The following is a 20201-nucleotide window of genomic DNA, read 5'->3' as shown; positions in this document are numbered from 1 at the left end:
AAGGCCTGTGAGCGAGCTGAAGTTGTCCTAATAATCCTAGGAAGTACAACATCAAAAAGCTGCTTATCATAGAAATGTAACTAACCTATGAGTTTATACTATTCCATGGAACAGAATGATGGATTACTGCAGAAGTCTGAAGACATCAAGAACATGCTTTCTCATGTCTTATATGATTCTAGCCCTCAAAGTAGCATTTAATGCTGCTTTATGCTTAGGGACAAGAGAGAGGATAGGTGGACAAGGTATTCTGCACCAAAACAGCTGAAGCTCAGGACTAAGCCTAAATGCCCTTTTTTCTGCCTTTCCCACCTTTGCATTCTGGCAGTCTTCCTCTCATCTTCCGAACAGAATATTCTGGGAAGAACTGAGTAAAAGCATCTGTACAAAAAGGTGTCTGTTCAGTGTCTGTGATGTAGTTCAGTGTCTGTGATGTAGCTAAAGCCCTGTTCAGTCCTCTCAAGAAAGTGTACAAAGTATCTACACAAAACAACATGGGACTTTTTCAGCTCAGGAAAATGTCATGGAGGAAGGCAAAGGCCACTCCTCTCCCCACACTATGGTCCCAATCTGAATTGGGTCCTAGGGCATTTGGGAAAATGTTCCCTGCAGCTGCCACCTGTCTGCTGGAAAAGCAAACGGAATCACCAAAATCCCTACCCAGATCAATAAAAATGTGTTGCTCAGTTCAGTATTCTGCTCTTAGCAAGTACTAAGAAATGATTGAAAGTAATGGAGCAGTTGTGCCTCACAACTCCACCCTAAGCAGAAGTGTATCCTTTCTCCACTTGTGAACCTTCAAACTGCCACATATGCTGCTGACAGAGGCATTCTTAGCATGTTTATTCCATCTTCTCCTTTTATGCAGACAGGAAGTTTCAAATAACTAATGTTTTGACATTTTTTCCTATTTGGTCACATATTAAAACAGTGCAGAAAAAAAATATAAAAAGTTCCCCTTCAGGCAGTTATAAAAATAACCTCATAAAAAGTTAAGTGCTATTTTTCTGGTGTGATCTGAATCCACCGAGCTATCTAAATGCATGTTTTACATTATTACCAACTCATTTTCACCATGTTTACATGATTTGAACATGACATACTCATATAGCTGCGTGGTTGTGGAAAGTGCCCTCAAGTAGTAGTCAGCTTTGGTGACCCCAGAGGGTTTTCAAAGCAAGAGACAAACATGGGTTGTTCCCCACTGTCTGCCTCTCTGTAGAGACCCTGAACTTACTTTGTGATCTCCCATGCAAGCACTAACTGCACCAAATCTACTGAAACTGTTCTGTAACATCTAAGCCATATCTGCCTAAACTAATGCTTATGTGCCTCTCTGAACCATCATCCTGAGAAGAGAAGTTTGTTAAATAAAAATTAAGTTTTGTGTTTTAAACTTTCAAGAGCCTCTCTATGCATTCCATTTGCTTCAGTTTATGGTGGCAGCATTTAAAAACTATACATTAGTTTGCCCGGACAGAATTTTCTAAAAGGCCTGTGTGTGTGTGTGAGTTGAGGGGAGTGCCTTAGGCCAACAAAGTCAGTTACACAAATATTCAACCTCAGGATCACGCTTCACTCCCTTTTGGGGGCCTCTGTCATCCCTCAGGGAGTGGGTGTGTTACACAAGCCAATCAACCTATTTGATCCAAGTAAAGTCCTATAGGGGTGTGTTACAACAAAGGACAGATAAGCAGAAAACGAGGGGGCAAAGGCAAAATAGAGGAGGAAAAGTGGGAAGGAGATAAGGAAAGAGAAAGGGGAAGAAAGAGGAAGAGGAAAGTGAGAGAGGGGGGAAGGGAGGGGGAGGCCAGGTGGTATTATTGCTGCCTCAACCATATGCCTGGTGAAACAGCTTCACCTTTTAGGACCTGCAGAATTGTGTAAGATCTTGCAGGGCCCTGATCTCATTGGGCAGAGCCTCCCACCAGATTGGGGGCAGGGCTGAAAAAATCCTGGCCCTGATTGAGGCTACTTGGACATATCTGGGAGCAGGGATCACCAGCAAGGATCATTTTCTGGGAATACAATAGAGTAGAATTCTAAGTACAGCTGCTTAGGGTTGTTCTCTTGCACAACAATATAGTGCGCACGCGCATGCACACATACGGGTATTAGTCCATGAGAATGTAAAGTTTGTACAAGATTGGGAAATCAGTGGGAAAAGAAGAAAAGTCTCGGTTCGCCCCTCCTTTCTTCTGGTGACGTTAGCCCTTTCCAAACATGGTTGCCTTTCACCTTCCACCCTTCTCTGGGCGGCATCTGCTGGTTTCGCCTTCCCTCCCACCCTGAGCAGCAACCGCGTCTCATGGTAATTCACAGACGTCTTTCTGGTGCATTCACATCCATTCTCATTCTCTCTCATATAACATTGTTTTAATGGGTTTGGGGGATGGTTTGATTTTAAAGGTTTTAAGTATGATTTTATCATGCCTGTTTAAAATTGTTATCCACTTTGAAGATCTTGTGAGATCAGAAAGGTGGGATAATTTTTTTTTGTAAATGTATGAACAAACAACATTTTGTTATGCTGCTTATTTTGTTGTGCTTTTAAAATGAACACACATAGATATTACTTTGGAATCTGTCACCCTTAGGAAAGTATGCCTACATGTATGGTTCCTTAAAATTCTTCTTATCTCCAGAATATGGAAGCCATTGCACAACAGGAAATGAGTGGCCTGTTATGAGGCAATTTTAAACTTTATCAGAAAACATGTTCTCCAGTTGCCGTGTTGCACAATCATGGATCAAGAAAGGATCAGAGAAGCAAGAAAGCCAACAATCACCCTTTGGCCTGCTTCTGTCTCATCCTGGAAGAAGGATCTGTTTTATTAATATTACCAGAAGTTTCTTCTGCTTTATAAAGGGACCTGTATAGTTCAATCAGTACCTCAGGAAAAATATTCTTTTCAGATCCAGATATCAGGGAGCTAAAAATATTCATATAACTGGTTATTCAGGTCTCAAATAGTGGTTTGATACTTGGATCTGTTTTCCCCATTCAGGATTACAATATTATTTGGCTCTGCTATTCCCTATGGGGAATGTTTCCGGGTGACTGGAGGGGCTGTTTTTTAAGCGAATAGCACCAGACTTGCAACAGAGCTGATGGTGCTTGTCTACTAACCCCCCCTCAGTTTCAAGTGAATTGGACCTCATGACCTATGAGCCCTGAACAAGGTGCTTCCAGCCATCCTCCATTGTTTTTCTTGGGGGCAAACAGAAATCAAATATTTAAGAGCATGCTAAGCAACCACAGGCTAAAAGCCTCCCAAAGCAACAAACCCAAAGAACCAGTACAGAATTACGGGATTCCAGCAGCAGCGTGGGAAAATGTGGAATGCCCAATGCAATGAATGTCAAATCAGGGAATCCACATCAATGTCAAACCAGATAATCTTCCAGCCAAACCATTTTAATGAGGAACATATTTCATGCTAAATTGGAGAATCTAAGTCAACATGCAACCAGAGAATTCAAGCAAATCAACTTGAGCAAAGAAAACAAAGTTGCAATTTGCAATACCCATGGAACTAATTTCAAAGCACAGAATCTAAGCCAAACTAATCTGGCAAAGTGATATCAAGACCTGGCAAGATGATATTGGTAGAGGGACACAGCAAAAGCCATGAAAAAACAGTCCTTGGAGCCTTAAAAGATCAGTTTTCAATATTCCCAGTTACTTTTGAATATTATCCATTTTGGGACCCATTTACCAGTATTGCAGAAAATACCAAATACCATCTAGACATCCAAATATTTCTGGAAATATATCACAGTCACCTTGATTCATGCATAATTGTTTAAATGGCAAGTTTACAGTTGTTATAAGCCAGGGAAGCAAAGGAGGATGCCCAAAATATAGCAATAGATTAGGAGGAAGATTCTGGACTTTCAGATGCTACATCTTCTCTATTGGTCTACTTTTGTCCAATTTATTTCTACATTAAACTCTCACATGAGCCTGTCAATTTAGATCATCTACTGGAGACACATGCCCTATGCCCACGGTGGCGAACCTTTGGCACTCCAGATGTTATGGACTACAATTCCCATCAGCCCTTCCCAGCATGGCCAATTGGCCATGCTAGCAGAAAGCTGATGGGAGTAACAATCCGCTAACTATCTAGATATAAACTTCTCACTAACCCCTATCACAGTCATAGATGGGAGTTGAGTGGTGACTTCAGGCCTTTTCTATTCTAGTGCTTTTTATGCTTGATCTTTTTCATTTATATTTATGTATCTTTTAATGATCTTGCTGAGAGCTGTCTTTGTCATTTTTAAATGGAGACAGTAAGATGAAAATATATTAAATAAAAGGAACCTTATATATATTAAATAAAAATAACCTTTAGAGTCTGCTCACCTAATCTGGATTTCTGCCTTCCCTACAATAAATCTTTATCCCATTTTACAGTTTCTGCTTATTGCAGACTGCTTTCTTTAGCCCATTTTAATGTGCTCTCTTTAGCACAGCTAACTATTAGATTTACAGGAATACTCTGAGAACAGAAGTTATGTCCCTACAGAGTGCAGGTTGTTGAGTGCATTACACATTTTTTTGGTTTCCTGCAAGATGAGTGCAGAGCAAAGGGTCATTATGTTAACTCTGCTATACAGCCCATTCTATAGATTATCTGTTAAACTTTCTTTTGGGGCCTGACATGAAGACCACAGAAGCAGTGACAAAATTTATTTCATGGGCACAAAGCCACCATGACAAAGTTGTGAAACTATTCTGATGAGTGGTTTCAGAGGAATGAAGTGATATTGATAGTGGCCTTACTAATTAGTACTTACTACTAATCTTTCTAAGTGTATCAGTTCTAAACTTTTGAATTTGAAATGTGTGCATCTACTTATTATATTTTGCTTAATGCCTGTATCAGGCCTGGCCTGAGTAAGTCCAAAAAAATGTTGCGCTTTATGGATTACTTTATTGAGAATAAACGAAGAATAAAACTTAGTATGGTGATCCTTCAGAGACAAAGCTTACTGAGTTTTTATTTGCTGTCATACGTAAAAGATTTCTTACAACACCCTTTTGCTTCATAAAAGAAACCTTGAATCCCAGTCATGAAATACAGGATCATTTCATTCTTTCAGAAAAATCCAGAAACCCAGAGGCCTTCCCTCATCTGTTCTGGTTTCGCGTCATGGAGAAATATGATGCTTGGTCAAGCCACTGTTAAGTAGAAAATATCCTGGCAGCTTCTGGTTCTTGCTTTATCCATGGGGTTTCATAACAGCAGGGCTGTTTATCATTATGCTAGTGACATCCTGCTGCATTATTGCAAGAATAGGCAACAGACAGCTCACAGTAGGAGAGGCAACCCCGTGACTCTTCTACAAAGGAAATCAAGGGAAAGGGGTCATGTGGGGAAGAACGGCAGGAGAAGGTAGGCCTGTTGTCACTAGTGGTGACAAATTGACTACACTAAAAGCAGTAGGGTTGAGGAACTCAGGACACAAGCAGAGTGCATCGAGGGGAAAAGGCACAAAGGTACCGGAAGACCAATCGTAGTATTATCCTTAAAATTGAATATACTCAGCAAAAATTCATCCCACTATGACTAAAACAAACAACAGGACGCCACTTCCTGCTGTTCGTGTCATTCCTTATTACATCTGAGAGTCCTAAATCTTGACCTCACATTTTTCCATGCTAACCTGAGGGGCAACTATGAATAGAAAACATGCTGGGCATAATAACTTAAACTCACTAGAAGTGGAACTTAAATGAAAACAGGCTGGCCAACTTCAAGTTTTGGCTCTCTTTCTTTTTAAATATGTCCAAGGAGTCCATAAATCTCGAGAGTTTAGTGAAAACTAGCCATGTTGAGGGAAAAGTATATAAAGATGTGACAGCACTATTAAAAAGATATATATTGAGGGGAAGAATAGGTATTTTAATGGTCAGGTGAATCTCTACCAGCTTGTTTTCTCCATATCTGATGAAAGTAAGAAATCTACTATCAAACCTGATTATGAATTTTGCAAATCCATCCAGAGATGGGGGATAGATTTAAGCCATCAACCACCTAATAAGAATTTGGGACAGAAACAGTTCGTATTTAAATATTTCATGCCATCAAAGTATTTACTCAGCAGATGTTATTTAACTAAATTATATGGTGTAAACAATTGTGGCAAGGTCCATTAGAATATGAGTAATTTTGGAGGACACATCCTTATACTTGAGAAACTTTTCTAGCTCCTTCATCGCTGCTCTTCCCAGTCTCAACCTCCCTCTGATTAGTTGGTTGCGGTCTCCCTTTCGCTTGATGATGGAGCCAAGGACTAGAAAGTCTTGAACAATTTCAATTTCCTCATTGTCAACCTTAAAGTTGAGTAATTCCCCAGCAGTCATTCCCTTTTGCCTTCTTGATATTCAGCAGTTAGCATGCAGATATTTGCAGCCCTATCCATAAATTAAAGGGTAACTCCTACACTGATAATTCAGCCTGCTTCCAAGTACAGTTGGACAAGATTACTCTCCTACTGTGCTGAGTGTCCTGTATTTCATGTCTTAAAGTATAACTTCCATTACTTCTAATGCCTGTTTATCATTCTGCAACCATGAGTAGAAGAGGAGATCGCAACATGTTATGATCATTTTTATACTTGTTAACAAGTGGGGTACCTCTAATAAACTAAAGCAACTCAGAAAAGCAAAACCAAATACAGCACTAAAATGAATTAATATAGGATTAGGGATTCATGCAGAGCTTAATAAGAGTCTGATCCATCCCAAGTGTGGGTGCAGTGCTTACAAATGGGGCTTCTCACAATGCTGAATAAAGCCATTTTAGTGGCATTATGATCAGATAATTTCTGGAGCATGCAGGTCTGTCAAGGGGAAGATCAGGTTACTTGATCTTAATTTTTTGGAGAGAAAATTATATTTTATTTTCAGAAATAAAAAGGAAACATATTAGAGCTTTTAGAGCTCAAGTTTCAAATATATACGTACATAAAAAGGTAAAGTTTCCCCTTCAGTTGTGTTCGACTCTGGGGTACCACTGCGAGCAGTCATTTTGTAGGCAAGCCTCTTTGTGGGGTAGTTTGCCATTGCTTTCCCCGATATACATACATACAGACACACAAAAAATATAATGAAAAAAGGTAAAAGTTTTACCCCTCCAATTAAAGTGGATATTTTAATAGGCTGCCCAAGAAGTTTGTCCGTTATCTGGGGTCATGATACAACCCTTTCTTATCACCTTTTTTTTACCTAGAAAGAATGCAGAGAGGAATACTGGGAAGCTTCTTCAAACAACATGTCTCCTCAGCTCCTAAATCCACAAAGAATGATCAATTATGCACAAGGTGTCTGCTGCACTATGGGGACGAATGTCTGTTGCAGTAAGATTTCTTGTGTAGACATATTTTTTCAAGTCCCACTTTCGCTTTCCATCCTCTCTGGGGCAAGCAAGACCAAATCAAGCATGACTTCAATTTGCTTCACTGAAAGCAGGACATATTTGTCAGTGAGCACAGCTTTGCTTTGGACATCTTCCCTCTGCCCATGGCCAGCCTTCCGACTCCCTCGCACTGCCATCTGTAGCTTTCCCCTCACTCCCCATGTTGCTGGCTGCTTCAAGTCATAGAAAAGAAGCTCACTCACTTAGGTTTAGTCAAAACACACATACCTGTAATTCTCATATTGATATATCCAGATATCAACATAATACTAACTGAGAGTGCTTAAAAATAACAAACCTCTCTATCCTCCAGCAGCATCAGCAGCAGGAAGTGTGGGAGGGGAGGGGCAGGAGAAGGCTCTAGGACAGTCCCTTCTTTAGCAGCTAGTGGTCCAGGGAAATGCTTTGCCTTTTCATTGGGGGCAGGATTTTTTTGGAACAGTAATATCAATACAGGTGCAGTTTAAAGGGCTAAGTCAGCAGTCTTCAGATCTGTAATGAGATCTGTTAGATTAGTTGAGGGCAAAGTTAAGGGAACCAGGCCTGAGAGAGTTCTCTACAGAAAAGCTTCAGGGCAGGAGTGAGTACCTCCTCACTTGCAAACAGAGAAATGTGAGGAGAGCCCACTACAAACTCACTGTGCAGAGAAGATTCCATGCATAATGAGCCAATATGGCATCAGTGCACAAAGATCCTCTGATGTATTGCTAACTAGCAGGGCACCCGTGCTTCGCTACGCATACTTCATCACAGCCTCTCTATTAACTTCAGAGTGATATTCAGCATACCTCATCACAGCCTGTCTGTGAACTTCGGGGTGACATTCAGCATACTTTTTCACAGCCTCTTTATGAACGTCTGAGTTGTTTTTCGCATATTTTGCAGCAGCTTCCTGTAGTTGTCTTTTTCTAACCGAATCTGCAAATCACTTTCTGCGTTTAATCCCTCTCCTCCCTTTAGCCGTTTCAACAGAAGGAACAGGTTCGTATGCAGTGAGGAGGTCGGTGGTAGAATCCAGTTGGGCCACCATTGGCTCAATTGTGCTTGTTGTTTGGTGGGCATTATCAGAACTTGTCAATTTGACACATGGGACTAGAGCGTTACAGTGCCCTTCATTAAAATTCCCTGTGAAACGAATCATTTGTACTCCCCTTTAGATTGGCATCCTTTAGCTTGGCAAGCAGACTTTTAACTGTCACCTGTAGAATGTTCGTGCAGATGGCCAGAGTTCAACAGTAACGCAGATGGCCAGAGTTCAACAGTAAATGTGTCATAACTTGAGTAAAACTGAATATTTTGAAAAATCCTTTTTTAGTGAGCACCTAAACCACATAATGAACCAGTGTGCCAAATTTCAACATTGTAGGTTCGGAGTTTTTTGAGTTCTTTTGATGAGTTCTTTTGACTGAGTGAGTGAGTCAGTCAGTCAGTGGTATTTCGCGTTTATAGATATAGATTGTTTAGATCCTGATCTCTAAGCAAACTTTAAGCCCAAAGAGCCATGACAGTTCTGAGAAGGCATGCTGAGAACTTCCCAGCATTCATGCTCTCCATGTAAACATACTTCGCCTGACTGCCACATGAGTCAAGGTTTGGATTTATTTGTTCAGGAAGCTTTGTAGCTGCAGAGTACCTCTGGCAGATAAGTTTAATGTCTTTAGTCTCACAGGCAGCTGATTTTGCAGGTGAAATCAGTATGGGTTCCATATATGATCTTTATAATAAAAAATTAAGACTGATGCATGGGAATGGGGATGAACTATGACTCCCATGAAGTTGTGCAAGAACACACTTGGACAAACTACTCCCTAGATTCAGACAGTTTAGCAGCTATTTTAATTCAAGCTGTCAGAAAAATCAGGAGGATACCAGTTACCAAAAATCGTATTGGGTTCTTACTTAAGCAGTTCATAATGGTAAACAATGGCAGTCCATGATGGGAGAATTTCTAAGAATGTTGTAGCTGGTATTTCCACTCGGGACATGTTCAGACCGTTCAGAGATAGAACAGCTCATCATAATGTTCTGCTCTGGTGATCCCTCCATACTCACAAAGCAAGTCAAACACATGGCTGTTCACGCCTGTCTAATTCTGACAAGTAGGATCTCCATTTCAGAGATTTCTGTCTTAATTAGCAAACTGGACCAAAAAAAGTTGTATAAAATTTGGATACTTCTGTCCTCCTTTCCCATTCTAACTGATGTTTATAAACTGTACAGGATTACCTGAAGTACAGGATATAATTAATTCATTGCTGTTCTTTGTGGAGATACGACTTTACATTATACAATATTATTTGCAACTCCTGCCAAACAGAAGCAACAGGTGGCAAGATTTTGAAGAACAGTTCCCCCAGGAAAGGTGAGTTATTTATTCACATATGAACAACCACATCCTTTTGTTATCACCCCGCTTACCTTAAAGCTTGTCTATGTATCAGAAGAATAATCTTATTCTATCTGCATGAAATGTATAATGCTGACATGACTCACCCCTCCATGTGGTTTAGGAGTAATTCTTCACTGGAATGCTGCTTTCATCCACAAACCACAGTTACCCATTCTGACTTGTACTGTGATTAAACTTATACTGAATCACTCCTGGGAAACCTTCCAGATGCCCAAGTCATCGTATGCAAGCTATAAAGCATACTTTCGTCTTTTTTTTGCCCCACAGTAAAAGAATCCTGTACATTTGCAATCAAAACATCATTCATCATTAGATTCCACAATTATACATCCAGAAACTTTTTTGCAGAATGCAGCAGACATACCTTGATGCCAAATTTCCTGATTTGTCTAATTTTAAGCTACTCTACTGTTGCTGATTAGCTTTGCAAAGTCTCTGGATTCTCCTCAAAGAGTTCCAGTTCTTCCGATTTTGACTGCAACAGTCTTAATGGCGGCCAGAACCTCAAGCTGGTGCTCATGGGCAAAGGATAAAAGGCATTTTTTGATCAGCTGCTTGTCTTACTCACATCCAATGAAATAAGCAGAATAGGGAGATGGGACAGCAACTGAAATATGTAAATAGTACAAAATCATAAGAAATAAAATGGCTGTTCTTTTTTTAAAAAAATGGAATTAAAAAATAAGGAAAAGTCTTATCAGAAGTAGCATTTAGAGAAGCTTCATTTAACATAGACAAAATTTTAGACGAACATGCTTGTTAGCTAGCAGCTTCCTTGCAGGAGACCAGCAAAGGTCAGATTTTTTCCTTTTTATTTATCTCCACTTTCCTTCCCTCAGTGGTATGTTGCCTACCGGCACTTTGAGTTCATAGAATCAAAAAAGTTGGAAGGGAGCTAAAGACCACACAGGCCACACAGTCTAACCCCCCGCACAATGCACGATGGCCTAAGCACTGCTTACAAAATAATCGTCCAACCTTGCTTAATCACCTCAAAGAAGGGAGAACCCACAACATCCCCGGGAAACCAATTTCACCAATGAACTGCCCTCACTGTTTAAATGTTTTTACTGAAATCTCACAGATATCTCTCTATCCATTATTTAAGCCCACTATTATGAGTCCGACCCACCACCACCAACAGAAGCCACTCTCCACCCACTTCTAAATAACAGCCCTTCAAATAGTAGCCATATTCCCCCTCGAACCTTCTTTTCTCTAGGCTGGATGTTTCCAGTTCCTTCAGCCTTTCTTCATAAGGCTTACAGCCTAATTAGAGGCTGGGGGGCGGGGAGGACCCAACTCTGGAGCGGGCGCAGCCCTGCACTGTCCTGCACTTGATGTCCATCCTGCCAGCACAAGGAGCAAATGCGCTGACAGTGAGGAGACTTATCCTGGTGACCAGGCTCCATGCAACTCTGCAGCGCCCAACCCAGAAGTTGCCACCCATGCCTAGGCTTGCTGGTGCAGAAAACTGCACCAATGTGGCGAGGGAATTCTGGGGGTGGAGCAAGGGGTGAAGTCAACCTTAGCTTCCACTGCCCACCCAGTCCCTCTGCACCCTTGGAGATACCAAGTTTTTCTGTTATCCCCTATGGGGAGTTCCCCATCATGCCCTATGGGGAATGCTTCTGCCAGTTTCTTTTGTTTTTTGGGGACTTCCTGCACTGTAGGGAAACTCTTTGGGGAGGGCAGAGTGGCGGCATCCCCACCCACCTGCCCAATCTGGATTGGTCTGTCAGTTTCCAAACCCCTGGTCATCCTCATCGCTCTCATCTAAACCCACTCTTCAGTTTCTATGTTCTTCCTATAAAAAGGCTCCAGAACTGGGCACAATCCTCCAGATGGAATCTGACCAGCACCAAAGTGGTGCTATCACGTGTCATGTCCGACCTAGACACTATGCATCTGTTTATCCACCCTAAAATCGCATTTGCCTTATTTGCTGATGCATCACACTGGCTACTTGTGCTCATTTTGCAGTCCACCAAAATCTCAAGATCCCATTCACACACACTACTAACCAGAAAAGTATCCCCATCCCACTATTTAGGGATTTAATAAACATACTTTAATTTAAAATACCACCTTAGCAAACATACTTTACTTCATTACATAATTATTAGGGAGGCTGCTATTCTAGCAGTAAACTACAGACTGGAAACCAAGAAATATCAAATGTTATGCTAGAATTTGCACAGGAAAAGGGAATCTGAACTGCAGATAAGTATCTCAAGTCTGTACTCCAATTCAGGTCCTCTGAAGATGTCAGTCACAGATGCAGGCAAAACGTTAGGAGAAAATACTACTGGAACACAGCCATACAACCTGGAAAACCTACAACATCCTAGTGATTCCGGCTGTGGAAGCCTTCAACAATACATTACAGAAAATCCCAAAGCCTCTTCAGGGTGGTTGACATCACACAGTCTCACTTACCTGAGCAGAGAACACCTTTATATCTTGCACATGAGAAGTCATCACATTCACAGAATGGCCCGTAGATCTTCCCAAACTCACTCTCGTAGCAGACACAGTGGTTGCAAGAACATTCCCCTCGGCCACTGCAGACACGTTTCCCTTCAGCCTCACGACACATATTCTGGTACAGGTTCCCAGTCTCTCCTTCCTCACATTCACACTTGGCACCCACGTGGCCTGGGTCACAGTCACATAATCCACACATGTAAGTGCCATTCCCCATGCACTTGCTGCTGCTTGGCTCAATATGCTTTGTACATCCACATGTGCAATTGTAGGTGACAGTCACTTCGAGTGTGTCCCGAAACCAGTCTGGCTTGATCGTGAAGGTATGCGAGGTACTCTCGGCAGGGCAGCTCCGAGCTTCTACTGATATTTCAAAGGAAACCTGCACAAAGATAGTGAGAGGCAAGGAAGTTAGAAGGGATGGGATGCCTGAGAAGGCAGAGGCAGCAAACCATTTTCTGAATTACTTGCCCATCACTGCATGCCACTAAGAATTCAGCTCACGGAAAGTATTTGTTCATAAATAAATCCCAAACATGCGTGCTTTAAGTCAAAGCCAAAATTCCTAGCATTTCAGATGGAATGTCCACATGTTTCATAGCACAGAAATGTGTACAGACACATGCACAGCCCAAATCGCGAGGCAGGCCCGCAGAGGCTTCTTTTCCAAAAGAAAAAACAAGAATTTGTTTGCAGGAATTCCCAAGCATTTCATGTGAAGTATTCAACTATAAAACTCTTATTAGATACCCCCCTACCCTTTAAGATATGTTTTACTATTTCAACATAGCCCTCCCTCCCTTCCTTCCTTCCGGAAATAAACTTTGCTTCCATTGCAAAGCTACCTTTACTGCATTAAGTATCCCTTTTCTACAACTATATTTACACAACTATCACACTATTGCTCTCTTCCCCCCAAAACTGACTGTCTACACAAAGTTGTTAAATGCTTAGTATTTTAGGACATGTTGGTCCCCAAAAGTGGCTTCTTTTGGAAAGCACATTCCTGATTCTGCTATGCAGTCAAGTTCATACTGAATTCATGTGAAAAATATAATATGACCCTTTGAATAGGGAAGGGAGGCAATGAAATGTAGGGTGACATTTCCTTCCTATAAGCAATCAGACAGAACCCTATCGGAACACACGGCATTTTTAATTGTCACGTTGATAAATCCAGCAATGATACAAACTAAGCCCAGTACAAAAGATTTTTCTCCATGTGAAGCGAGGGGCAGTGGCTTGGACTACAAATCAGTGCTTCCTCTTTCATGAGTAAACATTTCCAAGAATGAACTATGACTGCTAATTTAAATAAGGGAGGAGGGAACAGGCTTGTAGGTCCATCCTTCTAAATGACAAAAATAAGGTGAAGGAAATTATTTGGAAATTTGAAGGGCAACAAGAACGTAGATGCGAAGTGTCAGCACTGTCCCATGTCTATCCATTACGCCTCTTTTTCAGGCACTGAAGTCCTCTTTCAGATAGAGAAATACAAGGAAAGAGGGGGAGAGAGTCTCCTGCCTCTTTCAAAGAGTTCCTGCAAATGCTCCACTTTGTTGGAATGCAGCCGATTCTGCTCCTGAATGCCAGATGGCAGCGTGCAGATGGTAACTCAGCAGCAAGTTTTGTCTAACAGAAACACCAGCAATACCCTCCCTGTTTCTGAAAATGGGCAGAGAAGCTCCACGTACCAGCCATGCAACAGAAAACTGAAGGAAAAGCACGGAGAAAAACAGTTCAGAAAGGACTCTAGAAAAGCCCCTGGAATATAATCAAAGCAGACCAGGACCATAATACCAGCTGTTATATTTTACAAGTTGACAGCTGTCAGTATAAACCACTGCTCTCTTGCACAGTTTAACCATTAACCTGTTAAGAACAAAACACTGTGCTGAAGAAGTCTTTGACAGTAGAGCTTGATTCATGCCATTTATCCCCTCCTTTCAGGGGGGTGATGTATCATTTGCATGATCACGACAAGCTCACATAGATGATCGTGCATGTAGGTCATGGTTCACATGCAGTGTGGAAGGTGCACACATTTGCTGTCACATTCCACCATGTGCAAAATCTAGTTTCTTAGTCCTTGTGTGCACCAATCTTAATGGCAAATGAAGAAACAGCACTGGAAACAAAACGAAAAGAAAAGAAAGTTTCCTGCTCATAAATAAATCAGGCTTCCAAAACCTGGAATCCACTATTCCAGCTCTGTCCAAAAACATATGTAGTGTTCCTTCAATAAAATTTTAAAAAAACACCAGGTTACATAAATATCCTGGCTAGTTAAGTAACTAAAAAGGAATGTGTGTATGTCTTCAAATCTCTTACCACTATAGTTTCTTACCATCTAAGTGACAGAGGGAAAAGGGTTTTAGAGACATGGCTTATTGAGAATTAGATAATTAAGAATCAGGTTATTAAAACTAGCAACATATTCTACTAGATATAATGAAGTACAACAAGGCATACTGCTCCACTTTGAAGCCCAACACTTGGATAACATGATGGTTTTCCAAGCAATTGCTAAGGAAATTCACCGATACAATTTCATTTTCGTTTGAGACCTTCCAATCCTTTCAACAGGAAGCAACTTTTAAAAACTTACTATATTGCACTACCTTAAATATCATCTTCAAGCAGCCTGATGGCCCACACCAACACCTTCTACTCCTGAAACATTATTGCTTATCTTACCCCGAGGATGACAGAGCAAACTCACCGTGTCTCCTATTTGAAGATCACCACACTTCCTGACACCAGGGTACGATAAGCCATCCTGACAAGTGGCTGTAAAAGCAAGGTTAAGATCCTCAGGACTGTCCCAGACAGTTAGTTCTACTTTAGAACGAATGCTCTAGAGGGGGAAAAACAAACACAAAATGTCCTGTCAGATACTCTTCACCTTTCCTCTCTTGATTCTATCCATGATTTAGTACCGAAAGATATTTTTGTGGGCATAAAATATGGGCTAATAAGTAGGTAAAAATTACATGAAACAGTAAAATCACACAGAACTATTCTTATTTCACATTATAAACCTGTTTTGGCAAAAAGCCATAACTCCAGCTAGGCCAAAACTTTGTCAAACTGAAAACATTAGCTGATCACTCATTCGTGCAAGTGTTTTGACTCTTTGAAAAGGAGGTGAGCAACAAACCATTGGGAGAAAAGAATATTTAGATGGGATTCGCACATTCATTCGCAGTGGAACTGTCTCTGGAAAACTAAACACAACAATGAAGCTATGACACTATGCAGGAAAATGACTGTGGGAATCAGCTTCTCAGAAAGTATTGATTTAATTCATTCAGACATGTGCCTAGTCAGCTTCTAGCCAAAAAGAAAAGAGGAAAAGATCGTAGTGGGAAAGCATGTCGAACCTAAATTAAACAGAGCTCATTTCATCTGATGTATGGTAAGTATGTCCATCTATATATATAAACGCGAAATACCTCTCACTGACTGACTCATCAAAAGAACTCAAAAAATACAAAGTTGAATTCTGGCACATTGGTTTGTTATGTGCTTCAGGTGCTTGCTAAGAAAGGATTTTCCAAAATATTCACTTCCACTCGACCTGGCCATCTGCTCGAACATTCTATGGGTGACAGTTAAAACCCACAAGTTTCATGTCCTTCAACATGGTATTTTCAATGGTTTTTGAGTTGTTTTGATGAGTCAGTCAGTCAGTCAGTCAGTCAGTCCGTCAGTCAGTCAGTCAGTCAGTCAGTCAGTCAGTCAGTCAGTGGTATTTCACATTTATATATATAGCTTCGTTTCACAGGACATTTTAATGAAGGGCGCTTTGAAGCTCTAACTCCATTTGTCGCATCGACAAGTTCTGCTAATGCCCACCAAACAACAAGCATGATTGATCCAATGGTGCGTCAACTGCATTCTAACACCACCCACCTCAACGCATACGAACCTGTTCCTTCTACTGAAACCGCTAAAGGGAGAAGAGGAATTAAATGCAGAAAGTGATTTACACATTGCATTAGAAAAAGACAACTACAGGAAGCTGCTGCAAAATATGCGAAAACCAATCCGTCAGTCCACAGACAGGCTGTGAGGAAATATGCTGCATGTCACCCCAAAGTTCACAAACAGGCTGTAAAGAAGTATGCTGAATGTCACCCCCAAAATTCATAGAGAGGCTGTGATGAAGTATGCGTAGCGAAGCACGGGTATCCTGCTAGTATCCAATATATGCCTCTGATGAAATGTTGGCTCTGCTTCACACAAACCTATGTTGGAATAAATCTTCTTAGCCTTTACAGTGCATCTGTACTTCTGCTTAATTCTGATGTAACAGACTAACATGGTTACTCCTTGGAAATTATTGGGGAGGATCCTATCATTCCATGGAGCAAAGTTTGAAGTGTCCTTCCAGCCAAAGGAACTCTCTTTGAATCGGTGGCTGATCCTTCCAATGGAGTTAGGCTCAGTGGAGGAAGGTTGGATCTAAATCACTATGATGTACTTTAGAAAAAGAAACTAGTAGCTAGTAACCAGATTCTCCCTAAAACAGCATCATTTGAGATCAGAGAGTTGGCCAGAATAATAATTATCTATGAAGTAAATGAGATCATCCAACTATAAGTGGAACATGAAAATGCTGGGGGGAAGAATTAGGACTAATAAAAGGAATTCTTCACGCAACACGCGATTGGTGTTTGGAACATGCTGCCACAGGAGGTGGTGATGGCCTGGATAGATTTAAAAGGGGCTTGGACAGATTTATGGAGGGGAAGACGATCTATGGCTACCAATCTTGATCCTCCTTGATCTCAGATTGCAAATGTCTTAGCAGACCAGGTGCTCGGGAGCAGCAGCAGGCCATTGCTTTCACATCCTGCCTGTGAGCTCCCAAAGGCACCTGGTGGGCCACTGCGAGTAACAGAGTGCTGGACTAGATGGACTCTGGTCTGATCCAGCAGGCTCTTTCTTATATTCTTGTGTTCTAACAGCAAGATTTAAACCCATCTGTATATTCTTTTTGTAATTCCTTCCACCAAGTTACATTGAACAAACTAACCCAACTGCTGTGCCCTCATATTGATTGGTTGGGACCTACTCAATACCTACATTTACTCACATAACCTCTTGTACTTCTCCATCGTGACACTACAGCACTGGAAGCAAGCAGTAGCCAACTAGTTTTCCAATGAAAGAAGACATAAGGCTAAACAATAGCTGATCCTTTATTATGATAGTAGGAGTATTACTGTAAAAATGTAAGATTTCTTATTCTCTCATTCTCTTATGCCCTTATTTAAATTCCTCTAGCTTTAATTTAATAGTAATGTTACCATATGATCCTATGTCACTTAAATTTATCCAGAGTATAAGAGCTAATGTTATATAGAGGTTACAGCCTTAGTCTAGGAACTGAGAAACTCAGGTTGAAATCCTGACTCAACCATGATGATCACTGGATAACTTGGGCAGGTTGCTTTCTCTCAAGCTAACCTACTTCACAAGGCTGTTGGGAGGATAAAATGGAGGAGGAGAAAACCATGTATTCTGTTCTGATCTCCTGGGAGAACAGGATTAAAAAAAAACAAATAAAGAGATTTCAAAATAAAAACCATTGTGCCCCAAATCACAGCATAGTTTCCAACTAAGTCTCTGGTACCTTCCCCAGTTTTAGTAAGATAAACCTAATATCTTAGGACAGAGAAGAAATCTGGAACTATTCTGAGTTCTCTTGTGAAACAAAAGTTCAAAGTGAAAATATAAATTGTCCTAGTCCTACCTTTCTCAGTGCTGCAATATAGGAAACCAATTTCCCATCTTCACCTATTCATGCACCATCCCTCATTCATCCCTCACCCAATACAAATGAACAGACTTCACTGATCCTCCAGACCTAAACAGTCAGTGGTGGGCTTTTCCTGCTTACAAGAGGGTTTTTTTAAAAAAAATTAGGGCTCTTGCTAAGCTAAGTTTAAGAACTTGGATCTGGGAAAAAGGCTCAAGCTTAGGACTGAAAATCTATACAACCAGGATACTAGAAGACAAACCTCTTCAACATCTTCAGGAAAAGAACTTTAGGATCGATAGAAAAATCTTTCCTTGCAATGGTGGAGGGTTGACATTACTAGGTTAAATGTGCCATAGATTTGATGATTCAATATAAAGCATCATTATATTTCTCTTATGAGGTGAGGGGTGTCATGCTTACGAGCTAAAGCTTAGATAAGAGGCCACAGAATATTATCAAGTACAAAGGCATCTATGCCCCTCTTTCAGCTCCAACCATAGGCCAAAATAGCCAATCAGGATCGAACATAAAACTGTCCAATCATAACATGTCTTTGTCTGCCAAGCCCTTGGCAGCCATGACTATTTCACTGTTAACAATGCTCCATGGGTAGAGGCTAAAACTACAACACTGGCATTTATGGGGGAAAGGAAGTCATCAAAAGGAAGTAATAAACATTCTGGAACAGTACTTAGCTGCCTTAAAACAACATTGAGAAGGCTTTAAAAACATGATTTCCCTGAGGAACCAGTAAGTAAGGATTCATGCTGAAATATTGTTAGAACTACTAACAATAGGTTGTCTAGTGCAGACTCAAAGAACACTGCCAAATGCTATTTATAGCACAGGAATCCCTTCAGTGTTTGTTTCAGTCAAATATGCATTTACACCAGTAGAAATATAGCCCAAGTTAAGAACGCTTGTAACACAAAAATACAACTTCCATTCTGACTTTGGATTCCCAAAGCAAAAAGAATTTCATGCCTTTGTTCAGCACCAGCACACAACTTCAAGGATAAGTAGGACCAAGGACATCGGTAAGGGGGGCATGTTCGAAGCGCCACCCACCTTGCCCCCCACGGCCCCAAACCCACTCCATTAAAAATCTATAGCTACTTCACTGAGTAGGACAATCAGTATCTTAAAAAGAAAAAAAAACCCAGAAGTTGAGCAGTTACAGCACCCCATAATGTACAAATATCCTTGTTCAGTATAGGGAGTAGCACATTCTACTCTCCTTACCTGCAATAGAAATTCTGCATAATTCTGCATAAGATCTAAAGTGGAAGCAAAAATTGCCAAAAAGCTGTCAGTCATTGGGTTACAGTGTAAAGTAGAATTTAAGTCAAAGAGAATACGTTGTGTAGTAAGTGTTTGTTCATGCACTGTAGCACCTAGTAGACTGCAAACTCAGTTTTCTCACCATCTGGGTGCCACAGATGCCTTCCTTAACCATATGTTTGTGGGTCACTTCAGTTGCCATGGCTTCTTGTTGCCACTGAAAATCCATCTCTATTGACAATTTTATATTGTTTCCTAACTGTTTGAGACTTGCTGAACACTTGAAGTGTAGTCATATCCAACAGTCTTAGACACCAGGTACAATTTATCACCAAACAACATATCCAAAGTAATGCAGCAGAAACTGGACGCAAAAAGGAAGAAGTGAATACAGCATATCTGTCACCATTTTGTGTGGGTGTGAACAGATTTCACCAAGCTCAGGGAGAAAATGTCTGACAACGTTGAGAATTCATATGACAAGATTTAAGCCCATGGTTGCCTTACAAAACAATTTCCCACACTGCTACCCCACCATTTTATCAGTAGCATATGAAGGCTGTCTCTGCTTCAAAACTAATCACACGTGTCTGGTTCTCAAGCAGTTCCAGTACTTTGTGATGTTTTTGATCCCATAGCTGTTCCGAATGACATGGCGTAGTGGGTTTCTTCTCACCTTTTCTATTGACTTTAAACTCCCTGGGAAAACTGTCAGTCCATTCAGCGGTTTAATTTGTTAGGAATATTTTTCAACAGAAGCCATCACTAAAGATGTATTGACTCTCACATATATGAAATGTCCCACATCAACATTACTCTCTCT

At 40.8% G+C, this 20201-nt stretch overlaps 1 protein-coding gene across 1 annotated transcript in view; it reads right to left on the bottom strand.

The window, feature by feature from the left end:
* Positions 1-20201, bottom strand: part of ITGB5 (integrin subunit beta 5) — a 93945-nt gene that overhangs the window by 24594 nt on the left and 49150 nt on the right. The window contains exons 9-10 of the mRNA XM_048483772.1: positions 15050-15184; positions 12280-12709 (exon numbers count right to left, since the gene is read on the bottom strand). Coding sequence (XP_048339729.1) covers positions 12280-12709; positions 15050-15184 — 565 coding nt within the window. The remainder of the gene's footprint in view (positions 1-12279; positions 12710-15049; positions 15185-20201) is intronic.

The sequence above is a fragment of the Sphaerodactylus townsendi genome, linkage group LG02 (genome assembly GCF_021028975.2).
Source record: "Sphaerodactylus townsendi isolate TG3544 linkage group LG02, MPM_Stown_v2.3, whole genome shotgun sequence".
NCBI lineage: Eukaryota > Metazoa > Chordata > Lepidosauria > Squamata > Sphaerodactylidae > Sphaerodactylus > Sphaerodactylus townsendi.
The sequence above is the reverse complement of the archived record's forward strand: the minus strand, read 5'-3'. Positions and strand labels throughout refer to the sequence as shown.